The sequence below is a fragment of the Poecilia reticulata genome, linkage group LG12, assembly GCF_000633615.1.
Source record: "Poecilia reticulata strain Guanapo linkage group LG12, Guppy_female_1.0+MT, whole genome shotgun sequence".
In the NCBI taxonomy this organism is placed as follows: Eukaryota; Metazoa; Chordata; class Actinopteri; order Cyprinodontiformes; family Poeciliidae; genus Poecilia; species Poecilia reticulata.
In genome coordinates this window covers 9,133,569-9,147,170 of record NC_024342.1, presented here as the reverse complement: position 1 = coordinate 9,147,170, position 13,602 = coordinate 9,133,569, and the positions used below count along the sequence as shown (strand labels likewise).

Sequence of the window (13,602 nt, the reverse complement as noted above, 5' to 3'; positions counted from 1 at the left end):
AATGAGAATCCAACATGATTGCAAGATTTACATCATCTGTAAATCATTGTGAGTTGCCTTTTTCCTGTGTTGTAGAATTGCTTTGTAAGTAAAGCCTGATGAATTGATTGACTGACTGGCTCAATATTTTTAGATTTCTGTGATAATTCCTCATTGTCCTTTGTATTTTATTTGTATTTTATTATTTTTACAAGATGCGACCATGGAAGGGAAATAAATTAACATTTTTATTTGCGGTTACTGAGAGGCATGTCTTTCAAACCGTGCCCCAGCGTATTCAAAGTTGTCATAAAACTGGTGCAATGTATTTACCTGTTCTCAAAATAGATTCAGAAACCTGGATTAAGATATTGAAAAATGATAATTTATTTTAATATAAGCTAAAAAGAAGTGGACCAAGACTTGAACCTTTGGCTATACCTGTATTTTTTTATTTTATTTACAATGATCTCTTGCCACTTATGACAACATATTGTTCACAATTTAAAAGATATGATTTACATCACTCTAAACTTTGCTCTAAAAAAATATGCTTGACCAGTTTTGAATAAGAGCATTATGGTTAGTGAGTCAAGCACCTTTAAAATCCAGACAAAAAAAAGTTCAACCTTACCCTGATCAAGAAATAATCTGATCTGATCAATAAAGAATCAAGTAGCAATCCCCACAGCAATGCAAACTATTTCAAATCTTGTCTATTACATCTTATTTTATTAACTCAAAAGTTCTTTGAAAGTTTTGCCAGTGATTTATAACATAAGCATGAAGTAGCAAAGGGCATTCATGAAGTAGACTGTGAGGATGCTGATTTATAAAAAAGGAACAATTGTTAGTTAAGTGCATGTCAGTATATCACAGAATTTTTGAAAAATTCTCCAAACAATTTTTTTTTCAATATCTTGAGCTCACTTCCCGACCCCTCCACACACACACACATCTTGAAACAAACACACAAATATCACAAAATAAATGGGAATAAACATTTAAAGTACAGCCAACAATAAGATAGGAACAGAGATAAATAAAAAAAGCATAAATGAAACCTACATTGTCGCTATATTTGGCCTTAGTGTTGAGGGCCAAAATCTTACTTATGTTTTTATTTCGAACATTAAGTAAGTTATATGTTAAACATTCATGCACAACATTTTTTTTTAATGTACAACAAAAGTATACATCCAGGCTATGTTTATTCTTCAGGCAAATGTGATCCATATCTGATTTATTTATTTATTTATTTATTTAGCGGGGTTAAGTTACACATATCTAATTTGAGCCACTTAGGAACATATTTCACTGACTCAAATTTTCAAAAATTTATTTTATGTATTTATTTGTCCCTATATTTACCTTTACTGTTACTGTTAACATGATATAATGTCATGAATTTAAGACATTTGTTTAATAAAAGAAGGTGCTGTGACGTCTATGTAGTGTGGTTTGTTAGGATTTGATTTTTTTTCTTTATTTTATTTTTTAAACAAAACTTTATTGTAGATACAGCCAAATAGGATTTGATATTGCATTTTCTCTGGTGTAAAACGCGAATTAGCCAATTTTCTGTATTTATTGGTACGTGTTTTATAGCACACATATGGATTATGCAAAAAAATACATACATGTTGATCTTCATAACATACAAGACTTTATAACATACAACGTTGTTGTTTAATTTAAAGACTATTTTTGATTACTTATGGAGGATTCCTTTCTCCCTCCAAGCAGCAAGACGGACTCATTTCTCTGCTACCCCCGGACGTAGCACGGTTGTGATTTGATGCCGTACCGGTTCCTCTTCCGGTCTCTTTTCCCACAGCCACTGGGCGAAAATGGTGAGAAACAACGCTGACAAAGAGAAATCTTTTAACATCTGCTTAATCAAACGTTTATTTGAGACAAACTGGCACTTGTCTGATGGCATATAAGTAGCGGCACTTTTTAGTTAAAGTATCTATAAGAAAAATCTAATAGTTTTATGAAATTATAGTACGTTTCTGTAGCATCTTAGTAGCATTGTTCGCTAGCGTTAGCGTCAAGTCTGCAGTACCTAAAACGAGATTAAGTTTAGAAGAACGACGTGGAATAACTTAACTATGCGTATTTTAATTCAGTTTAAAGAGTTTTATATAAATACTAAGCATGTGTTAAATTAATATATGGCGTGGCTATTCATTTGTATCGAGTGTTTTACTTTAGTAAACCCTAAATTCATTGCCGTTACAAGTTTGTGAAAATCGGATACTAGACGCCTGTTTATAGAAGAGACTGACGCTTGCTATTATTATAAATAAGCCATTTGAGGTTAGTGTTGAATCACAACCAACTATGTGTGCGTGGTAAAGTCTTGTCAATGATGTTACCAAACAAATGTCTGAACCAATGACTTTCTGTGATTCATTTATTTGTACTGAGACAAGACATTCCTCAATTTTAACATTACTTTTAAGTTTTTAAAGAGTACGACTCTGACCTCCTTGATCTCTTCTACCTCCTTAGACCAAGGGAACATCATCATTCGGTAAGCGCCGAAACAAGACGCACACCCTGTGCCGTCGTTGTGGAGCCAAGGCCTATCATCTGCAGAAGTCTTCCTGCGGCAAGTGTGGCTACCCCGAGAAGCGCAAGAGAAAGTGTAAGTTATGTAGGATATATTGTATGTCCCATGTTGGGGATATTTTAGCTTAAACTTCACTTAATAGGTACTTTCTGTATATCTCTAGGATTTTTCTTCTTCTTTTTTTTTTTAACAAAGTAGGATCTTATTTTGATTCTAGACAACTGGAGTGCTAAGGCTAAGAGGAGGAACACCACTGGAACCGGCCGTCTGAGGCACCTGAAGGTTGTCTACCGCAGATTCAGGTGAGAAGTGCAAGTTGGGGAAAAACATGCGTGTTCAGTTTAGATCACAGTAAAAGAAAAGTGATTTTGTTGTGGGGGGGGGGGGTAACAAATGTCAGGTTAATACATAGTTTCCTGTGCTTAAACACATGGTGCCTGGGCAGGACATGTAGTTTCCTCTGTGTTCCTCACTTAAGTTGGAGCTAAAGTATCTTCATGAATGTGTGGAAATGCACAAAAAAGATGACTGATGATTTAAAAAAAAAAAAAAAGAAGTTGACCCAATGAGACTTTGATATTAGGAAAAGCTTCACTGACGGTGTTGACATCACAAATTGTTGGGCTAGAGAAACACTGTCAAATTGAAACCAATTGCAAACACTGGGGGTTGTTGATATTCCCCGCAGGAAATATAAGCAAGATTCCTCCCGCTAACTTTTAATCCACAGAAAGGTTACGACTTGCATACAAATAGACACTGTTGCACAGTTTTATTCGCTATAACATAAATGTTAAACCAGAATTTTGGGAAATTAGGCAGAATTTCTAACCACATTGTTTACGTCTTTCGAGTTTGGTTTTAGTGAAAACGCTCTAAGCAAAAACTTTGATATAAACGGTTTTAACCAAACAAATTTGTTTCCTCAAGTGGATGTAGGAATTTTTCTTAGTTTACCTAGAGATGGCTCTAAACTAAATATCCGAGGGGGAATGATCATACAGGTAGACTGTAAGGAGAATTTATCTATTTTATTTACTTAAGTCATAAACAGAAAACATCAGCCTCTCATCTAGAAGCCCCACTTCCATTTAAAGTTTGACATGCAGCATAATTTAGCATTTTGCTTTCCACTTTACTTACTACTGTCTTAGAAATGCCACATACTGTTTGTGGAAAGGGGAATATGATTATCAACTTAAGACAAAAATATTCATTCCTGAGAAAACCTGATGCTGAACTTCATGACCTTTGATGGAGAAATAAACAATATTTAGATCAGGAACATTTATTTTCTTTGGATTCCCTTTAGAGAAGAGCAACATTTTATTTTCATATGCACAATTGTTAGTTGCTTTAAATATCTTGCAGATTTTTAAAAAATATAATATTAGTTAATTTAAAGTGTTGGTAATTTATGAACAACTCGCTCTTTTAAGTTAAAAATCTTATTTGCTACTAAATTGAACTTTAGAAGATTGACTACATATTTCAGCTGTGTGACAAAACATTTGTTTCCAAACATTTAAGTTCAAGAAATTGGGAGGGAAAATTTATTCTAGGTGTCAATCATATCAATAGTTATTCATGGTTTTATACTTTTGACAAAAAATGGAGGATTATCGTTTTTGCAAGGAAGTGAAGCTATTTGAATTTTCATTGTTCATTACCCAATTATCCTGATGGGGGCGGGGCTAACCTGACAGTGAGTGACATTAGATCCTGGCGGTCTCTGTTCCATTCTTAAATAGATGTTCCATCCATCCATTTTCTTGCACCCTTGTCCCTCAGTGGGGTCAGGAGAGTTGCTGGTGCCCATCTCCAGCTAACGTTCCGGGCGAGAGGCAGGGGTCACCCTGAACAGGTCGCCAGTCTGTCACAGGGCAACACAGTTAATTTAATGTTAATTTACCTTAAGCATGCTTTATCAGTCTTGTTGGTTGTTTTACAGCAAGATCACTCCTTTTTTAAAATGAAATGGTGCCTGGTGCTTTTATTATTATTTTGAAGTAATAACAAATATCCTTAATGTCCTTAATTATCAACCGTTACAAACTGATACATTTAACCAGTATCATGAGTTTAAGTTAATGTTAAATGGCTTTAACTTTTTTTTTTTTTTGCAGGAATGGTTTCCGGGAAGGCACTACCCCCAAGCCCAGACGTGCTGCAGTGGCCGCCTCCAGCTCGTCCTAAATGACACATTTTTGGTTTAATAAATGTGATGATAAATTGGAGTTTCAGTGTCGTATCTTTTTCCACTTTTAACTGGGGTCAGATGAGCAGGGGGTGGACCAGTTAGAGGCCAGAACTTTGTGTTCGTTTCTGGGTGGCCCAGTTGCATCTGGTTTTCAGATTCTGATTTAGTCTAACTTTATTTGGATTTGTTTACAAAGTATGTCTCCAGGAGACTGCTGGTGGTTTGAAGATAAGAACTTGCTGTATCAGTGCTTTCCAGTAATCATTTCATGGATTACATGTTGTAGGGGGAACAGACACAGACTTTAAATGTCCTAATCTTTACATTCTTTGAGCATAGTGATAATTGGTCTGATTGCAAATAGAAGCCAACACAAATTTGTTTCAAGCCATGTTTTAAATGGGGTTAAGCCCAAATGCTTTCCATAGGGGATGAATCTGAGGTTTGATGTGGGACTGCTGCATTTAGTATTTGTTTTTTCACATTAAATATGAATTATCTTTTAATTAAAAGGTAAATTTTAAGGTCTGAATTCTTAATGTGTTCCTTTATTTCACCTCCATGCAGAACACATTTTTATTAGTCCCATGGGTCACATCTAATTATCATTAGCTTATGAAATGCAAATTTTTTTAATTGAAAATATAAGTGGTCTCACAGTAAAAATCAAAAATGTTTGTGCTAAAAGTACAATTAAAGGCTTATCTGTTAATACTTTAAAGTTGTGTAAAATAGCATTTATAATGAGGTCTTTTTACTCCATCTTTACTATAATAGTAGAAGTACAGTTGCTCTCACTCCGTCCTATAATTGTAGAAGTACAATTATAGTAAAGCTCTAAATCTGAATTTAAATTTCATCTGGCAAAAATAAAGTATGTTAACAGTTTACTGATCCTTGAAAGGTTTCTATAATTAAGTTTTTGACTTTGGATCTCTTGAGTAAAGTCATCTATGATTTGAACCGTTTCCATTTGGTTGCTGGACACAGAATTTGTTTTGCACAACACTTAACAGTTTATGCAGCCAGCAGCAGCTTTTGGGCAGAAACTGCTTCAACACACAGAGAAAACATCCCTGCTCTGCTGAGCTGAGGACGTTGAGTCTGCATTTTGCTCTTGCATATCTGCCAGGGATGAATTTCCTTCAGGTTGAGGCAGCAGCCATGTTTATGTGATCTGGAAAAATCCAGCTGGGAGATGATTTTTTGGGGGGGAGTGGGAGTCCATGAAACAAGTAAATATTTATAAAGCACCAAACAATGCTGAAACTTCTCCGAAGATGACCGTCTGTTTACAAGTGAGTCAAATGATTAAATTTTATGAGTAAGGCTGGAAAATGTCAGCGGAGGCATCCTTATAAAGAAAAGCAACTTACCTCCAAAGTGACCTAACGTTAGGTCAAGTAAAAAATAAAACCCCAGATGTGTTGCTTCAAATGGGGAACCAACAGATTACACATAAAGATGCTAATGGTTTTCCAACAAATGTTAATATTTTATCTGTTGAGATCTGGCATGCTGACCTCTAACCTCTTAACATTGGTCTGGTTTCAGTCACAGATAAGCCCAGCAGCATTTCCCAACATTCCTCTGCAAACTGGTGCCTGGTTTCTCTGTTTTACACAACCAGCGCACTCCTCCACCTCTGGCAAAGTGGTGCTGCTGGCCAGCCTCTAGTTTCGAGTTGTTCCCATTACTTAGACTACAATCTATTTTACTGTCTTGCTGGGTGGTGATAGATTGCTGCAATGATTGCAGTTGCCAAACTTTAAGGTAGGAGTTCAGTTTCCTGAAGGACATGTCGGCTTGGCTTATGTTTTTGGTGTATACATGCACTTAGTTGATGTAAGGTTAGTGAATAATTGAGAAAATGTTTGTAAAAGTGCAGTAAATGGGAATCTAAAAAAACCCCCAAAACTATTGCTTTATTGGGCAATAAATAATTTTCCAGGAAGAAGGGGTGAGACTCATTACATTCCACCAGCAGGAGGCAATAAAGAGCGGCCACCTTTCAGTCTCTTCTTTTTCCATCTGATGGGAGGTGGTGGGACAGCAGTTCTCAGAAATAGGAGGAAGCTTGTTGGACAGCTCGTCCAGTTGCTCTCACTCCGACCTTCAGCTGCTGAGTCTCCTTCCTCTGACTCTCAGCCTGTCTGCTGGATTATTGCACTTCTGCTGTTTTACACATTGGAATGACATCCTCCTGAACTGAGGCTGCTGTAATGAGAGGTAAGCACATGCAGCTGCAGCCCCCGTTTGTGCCCCTCTTATATCAGCATGCACTAGGATCTCAAGCTATGGTCAGTGTAGTTATTACCTCTGTGATCGCCATGTGTTGAGTTGTTAAAACTGATTTAATCCTTTCTTTTTTCTCTCTCTGTCTCCAAAGCCTCTATCCTTGGATCAGTTTGTGCTCTTCTCTTGCTCCTGCGGGAGCCCGGATGCCGGGGAGATGAGGTTACGACCAGCACAGGTGGGTAGGAGGTTAGTGGGTTGGAAACCCGCAATGTTAGTCTCAGAGGAGCTTCGGAAAACACATGTGGAGTTTAAACCGGAGCTCTTGTTTTCGTGATCCCTCTTGGTTTTGTCAGTTCATAATCTGAACGTGGCAGATTAGGTTGGTGTGGGGGTATCAGACATTCCTGGAGCCAAGAAAACAAAGGCATGTCTTGGCAGGTAGAGAGTCCTGGTGTTTGAGCGAGCATCAGATGCAGTTGCATGTGCAAGTTTGACACAATTGTCTTTTTAAGCTTTTTAGAAAGATGAAAACCAAAGAGGGGGAAGGTTCTGATGTTATAATTGTCGTCGCAGAAGGATATCTGTGCAAAAACCAACTAAGTGGATAATTCTGAAATTAAAGCAAACATGATTCTGGTGCTATTTCAAAATGTCACTGAGAAAATTAGCAAAACAAAAGGAAAATCTTTTTTATCATCTATTTATTGTCATTTGTTTTGCCCTGACTTAATCTGATGCGATTCAATCTTAAGCAGAATCACTGCATTAGGAATTATGGAATGTTTAAATGAAAATTACTGCCAACCAAATCAATCACATGGAAAATTCTGACACCGTATTCTCTTAAAATCTTCTAAATAAACAAATAAATCAATAAAATACCTCAGGCCAAATAGTGATAAATCTGAATGTCATTCCTCCAATCACAATACAAGCACAATTTCAGCTTTCAGCCAATACTCGGAATTGGGGGGGGGAAATTCCAAGTATTTGTTCATCTTAGCCAGACTTTTCCAGTCCGTCTTGCACGGACACATCCCCCTCTCACGCCCCGTGTGCCATCTCGCTCTGGATCGTTTTACCTGGAACAACTCATCTCAGAAGACCGTGTTTGTGGTTCATTTCAGGTCAAACTAAAACGAGATTCGAATCCGTGTTGACCCGAGAAATCAGATAGTCTTCGGTTGAGTTTACATAGCTGTCAGGTGTGATTCCTGGATCTGATAAGGCTCAGAGAGAGGAGTTATGGGGGTGGTGTCTCTGCATGAACAGTGGACTGTATAAAACCACCTTCACAGAACATAGGAAGTGTTTGGATATTTCATGGTTCACCACCCACCCCTCACTGTGAGCGTATCGACAGTCATACAGTGTGATGCAGAGCCTGAGGCAATGATTTACAAAAATTTCTGTCATCCCACAACAAGCCTGTGTGAACCAGTTAACTTATGCCACAGAAACTCTATCCTCTCCTCTTTGTTTCTCGCCTTTCTTCTCTCCACGGACAAACAATGCGCTTTTCATGTGGGTTGTGCTATGCGCCACCTGCTTCACTTGACTTGTAAAAAGGAAAGTTAATGATTATTCCTAAGCGTGTGTTATCTTCCGCTACGTTAAATCCTCCATCAATCTGCACCGACTGGTAACAGTAGGAAGCTGTTAGGTAACGCAGTCTGGGTGCCGGCGCCACTGCAGCTAACTAATCAGCTCATTTTGTTGATATTGTTTGATTCGAAAGAAAACTGAAGTTGTGGGGGGGGGGATCTATTTTGTTTCATGTGTGGGAATGTTGTGTACTGTTCCAAGGCAGTTCTGCAAAGATGAGAGTGAGTGGGCAAATGTTTGGCTGCGGCATAGCTGTTGAGTTTGTGTTTCAGATAAACCAAGTAAAAAAAAGAAAGAAACATTGAAACTTCTGGTGGAATGAAGTGTTCATACCCCTTAAACTTTTTTTGTCTAGAATACAAATGTATGCCACACGTTTCAGATTTTTATTTGCCAAAAAAAAAACAACTTGAAAAATAATAAATCATTTTCATTCAATTTCATGCATACTCTAAACCCCCAGAAGTTTGTGGTTGTAAAGTAATAACCGCAAGGCTGTCGTCTACCTGCAGACTGAGGGAACATTTTCAGCCATGGACCTCTGCACATTTCTCACAGTAAAAACGTTTTCTCACCATTTAAATGGTAGAACTTTGGTTTAGAGGTCTATAAATTACAACTGATTTGAATCTGAGTTAATGTTACATGAGGCCCAGTCATGATTAACTCGGCGAGTTTACAGTTTGGCTTAAATAAATAACAGGAGAATAAATCACATCGTTTTATAACATTGTTTAGCAGACGTACTGTAATTAGTTTGTCACAGTTTATCATTTTCTTCTCTGTTTGCAGTTGTCAGACATGATGTGTAATAAGTCGTTTACAAACCCCAAAACCAAATAAATACGATGTTTTAGATCAAACTAACTTCGGACATCGCTGTATCCAGTTTTCATCTTGTGCACTCCTTTCATATTGTCTATTCATTAGTTGAAGTTTTCTCTTGAAATAGTCTTTGCTTTAAATGAAGGCGTTCATGTTTGCTCAAAAGAAAGTACTGCTATATTCAGTATGTTAAAGAAGCCATCCCATTCCTTTTAAACACCTATTTTAACCGTACTTTTATCTAATTTTGCACGCAGTTATTGTTCTGTTTTCCTGCACAGTCGAGATTGTCTCACTAGATTACAAACAAAAATGTAATTTAATTAAACTAGGAACAAAAGGAAAGTCAGAGTGCGATCCTGTTGGGGGTTGAGTTAAAAGACAAATCCCTGAAGCTCATAAGACTTCACATCTGTCTCCGAAACATATCTGTTGTGTGTGAAGTTGGAAGAGCTATCGCAGGCTTGACCCGAACAGATGGTGCTGTAGGAAGTAAGTTAGTGTCAAGTAATGAGAACTGCTCACATGGAGAGAGGCAGCAACAACAATGCCTGATTTCTGTTCCCCACCCTTTGGCTTTATGTGATGGTTTGAAAAAGTTTGTGTGTTTATCATGTTGCCTTATTTTTGTGACAGAAAAAAAAAATTGACCATGATGAATCTTTTCAAAAATAACTCCCACCTTTAATGTGGCAAGTGTGCTGCAACCTCAGCATTTTGTGTTATTTGGTTTGGAGTATCAGCATTCCACAGCTTGACTTGGCAACATTAGGCTTCCCACTTTTTTTTTTCCAGGGTTGATTTCTCTCTACCACTGCGCTCCTCAGGTGACGCTACAGATTTTCCAGCGATTGGTGTTCATAGACTTGCATTTCCTTTAATTCTGGTGTAACCTTTTTTTGTGTGTTGTTCTTTTAACTTGCATATCATTCCCACTTCACTAAACATGACAAGAAGTCTAGTAAGTGAAGAAAAGTGATCCCAGACCATGATGGTACCGCTACCTTGCTTTACCATGGATTTAGTGGGGGGGTTTTGGTGATGTGGTGTGTTGTTTAATAGGTTATTTATATAACTTGAGCAAATACAAAATGTAGTTTTCAAAAGATGATCTTGTCTTTTGAGAGAATGTAGCTGTACAAACAAACCTCTCTACAAACTGGACTTTACCTAAAGCTGCAAATGAGCAAATATAAGGAAAATCCCACTAACAGCTGGACTTTATTGACACTTAATTACACTCTGTAAAGTTGACGGCATGCGCGTAAGAATGAACCCTGGAAAGGACTCAAAGGGTGGTCCAACAAAGTTTTACTTATGTAACCAGTTTACTGCAGCTTTTAAAAGTGAGTTTTTTTGTTCATTAATGCAGCTTGTTTGTCTCAGAATGAAAAGACTTTTGAAATCATTTGTTTTGGTTCATGATGTTACAAAACTTGGGCTTTTTGGCAGCAGTGTGTGTCAGGGTCTGCTTATAACCACTGAATGATCCACTTTCTTTTTTATGACCAGAAGGGAGAGCTTTTAACTCAGGTTTTCCTCCTGTTTTCCACAGTGAACCCATGCTGTTACCTCCCGTGTCAGCACTGGAGCGTCTGCGTGCGCTACGGCGAGGACAAGTATGAGTGCGACTGCACTCACACCGGATACTACGGAGAAAACTGCACCGTCCGTGAGTCGACTCATCTTCAAAAGAGCCTCCTCTCATTTCCTCCGTCGTTATTACACTTCTCAGGAATTCAAGATCCGTGTTTTCTCCAAAGAGTCGCTTACGGATCAAGAGGGATTCTTGTTATATTGCGACAAAGCTCCCTGGTCACGGAGTCGAAGCCGTCTTGTCTAGACCAAATATTTGGGGAAAATCTGGTGAAACTGCCAGCAGAAGAGCAGCTGCATCAGAAGTTAATCTGTTGATTTCTTCTGCAGAGGCTTCTACTCTGCTGGTCTGAACTGGTCTGCTTCTCATTTCCACGAAACAGTCACCCTGCTGCGGTTTGCAGTCAGGGGTTATGCATACTCTGAGACTGACAGATATTTAAAGTGCAACAATTACTTTTAATGGTGATGCGGGGGGGCGGGGGGGAGATGAGAGGGAAGTGAAGAAGGAAAAGGCCAGCAGAGTTAAAGGAGCCGGAGGAGAGGGGCTGGGTGAGAACGTCTGCATAGCTTTTTTTATTATCTGACTTTTCGGATGACCTTCCCTTAATGTTTCCGGGAATCCTGGCCCATTCTCCCTCAGAAAACTGGTGGAGTCGCGTTTGCCGGAGTCACTGGTTGCGTACACCATTTTTACAGCAATATTTTCATAGAGTGTTCATCCTTTATGATGTGATTTCTTTTATGAAGAGCATCACACACACACACACACAATGGAGAACGGATGCCGTCACACCCCTCACTTTGTATTTGACTAGGGAGGGCTAGAAGCCTCCCTCTTTTTCCTCCAGATGTAGCGGCTGTCATTATGGCCGAGCACGCAATGCTAACTGATGTCAGACAGGAAGACTTTAGTCTGATTTCAAAAAGGAAAAACTATGACGTGGCGTCTATACAGTGAATGGAAATACCTCGTTTCAGCTGCAGTATGTTACAAATCTCGGCACATGATCAAAGGGTTTGGACCGCAGCAGACATGTAGGAAATAACATTTTGGTTTTTTTTGTATGTCACATTTTGTAAGTGTCTGACTTAGGTCATTATTTCATTATTATTTGTAGAGTAGAGACAGACTCTACATTGATGCTTTTTAGTAAGGAGAGCACCTCAGCGGACGCACTGTGCCGCCCAACGCTGAATGCTAAAATAGAATCCTTTGATTTATGTTCCCTGGGTTCCAAGATGGTAGATAAGTTTAATTCTTGTAACAAAGTAATCTCCTTATGAAGCCCAGGATTCCCGTAAGTTACATTTTGGCGCTTAAGAGCCTTTGGGAAAACATGCCCAATGTTGATCTTGTGGTTTGAAGGCGTTTTATCTCTGTGACAGGAAAATCCTGGATTCAGGATTTGTAGCTCAATAATGAGAACGAGCTACCATGTTGTTAGACCCAGTTTATGAAGTCGGTGAATAGAGAGATGTGGGTGGCCTCAGCTGTTAAGGCTTACAAAGGCCCCTGATGGACTATGACATAATGACTCAGCTACGTAAAGTACATTTCCTCTCCACATTCCCAGTTGTTCTCATTTCCACTAAAATAAAAAAATAAAAAGTGGGTTTCCCCCCCCCCCCCCCCTTTTGCCCACTCATCATAGCTGAACTTTGGACCCGGGTGCGTCGGTTCCTCAGGCCCAGTCCAGATGTGGTGCACTACATTCTCACCCATTTCCACTGGCTGTGGGACGTCATCAACAACACGTTCTTACGGAACGTCCTCATGCGGCTGGTTCTGACGGGTCAGATGATTGTTTGGACAGATTTGCTAGGGTCACGTACCACGGCGTTTATTTATGCTAGCTCTCTTCCTTTTGTCAACAGTGAGGTCCAACCTGATCCCCAGTCCTCCCACGTTCAATTCAAAATATAACTACCTCAGCTGGGAGTCCTACTACAATCTCAGCTACTACACCAGGATCCTGCCGCCTGTTCCTGAGGATTGCCCCACGCCCATAGGGGTCAAAGGTGAAGTCTGAGACGCTGAGGACTGTCAGCAGGAGTCTAGTTTTTAATTGTACATGCATGCTGTTAAGTTGTTACACATGTTCTCTGAGTTTGAGTTGATCTGACTCTCGATCAACTTTTAATTAGTAATTGTGTGATTTGACATGTTGGAACATTTCTCACCTTTCTTGCTTCAAGTGGTGAAGAAAAGAGGACAAGGCATTCGAGTACAGCAGATTTGTGATCAGGAAATTGCCATATAAAAGTTTCTGCTGGTCTAAACTTGTACATGTCTAGAGTTAGAGCGATATTTAGAAAGTTTAAAACAATTGGTTTTAAACTTGACATCGCACAAAGTGAGGGGTTGTAACAATTCAACTGGAAAACAAATAAATGTGTGAGGGGAAAAGCCAGGTTGTATTGATATGCACACTATTGAACTAACACTTTGCTAAATCATCATTCAGTTCATTTTCAGCCTTCAGTCACTTTGAGTTTTTATTATTTTAAATCTGACTAATTGGAGATAAAACTCATCTGTTCTCGTTGGATTTAAAAAAAAAAAAATATATATATATAT

At 38.7% G+C, this 13,602-nt stretch overlaps 2 protein-coding genes across 2 annotated transcripts in view; both read left to right on the top strand.

Annotated features, from left to right (window-relative positions):
- The first annotated feature begins 1,728 nt into the window (after positions 1–1,728).
- Positions 1,729–4,794, top strand: rpl37 (ribosomal protein L37). The gene is made up of 4 exons (XM_008423707.1): positions 1,729–1,832; positions 2,497–2,632; positions 2,775–2,859; positions 4,684–4,794. The coding sequence occupies exons 1-4, from the start codon at positions 1,830–1,832 to the stop codon at positions 4,751–4,753; spliced, it is 294 nt and encodes a 97-aa protein (XP_008421929.1). The 5' UTR covers positions 1,729–1,829; the 3' UTR covers positions 4,754–4,794.
- Positions 4,795–6,780: 1,986 nt separating this feature from the next.
- LOC103473446 (prostaglandin G/H synthase 1-like) overlaps positions 6,781–13,602 on the top strand; it is a 13,027-nt gene continuing 6,205 nt past the window's right edge. Inside the window, exons 1-5 of the mRNA XM_008423706.2 lie at positions 6,781–6,986; positions 7,147–7,230; positions 10,981–11,097; positions 12,677–12,817; positions 12,900–13,043. Coding sequence (XP_008421928.1) covers positions 6,980–6,986; positions 7,147–7,230; positions 10,981–11,097; positions 12,677–12,817; positions 12,900–13,043 — 493 coding nt within the window. The 5' untranslated portion in view covers positions 6,781–6,979. The remainder of the gene's footprint in view (positions 6,987–7,146; positions 7,231–10,980; positions 11,098–12,676; positions 12,818–12,899; positions 13,044–13,602) is intronic.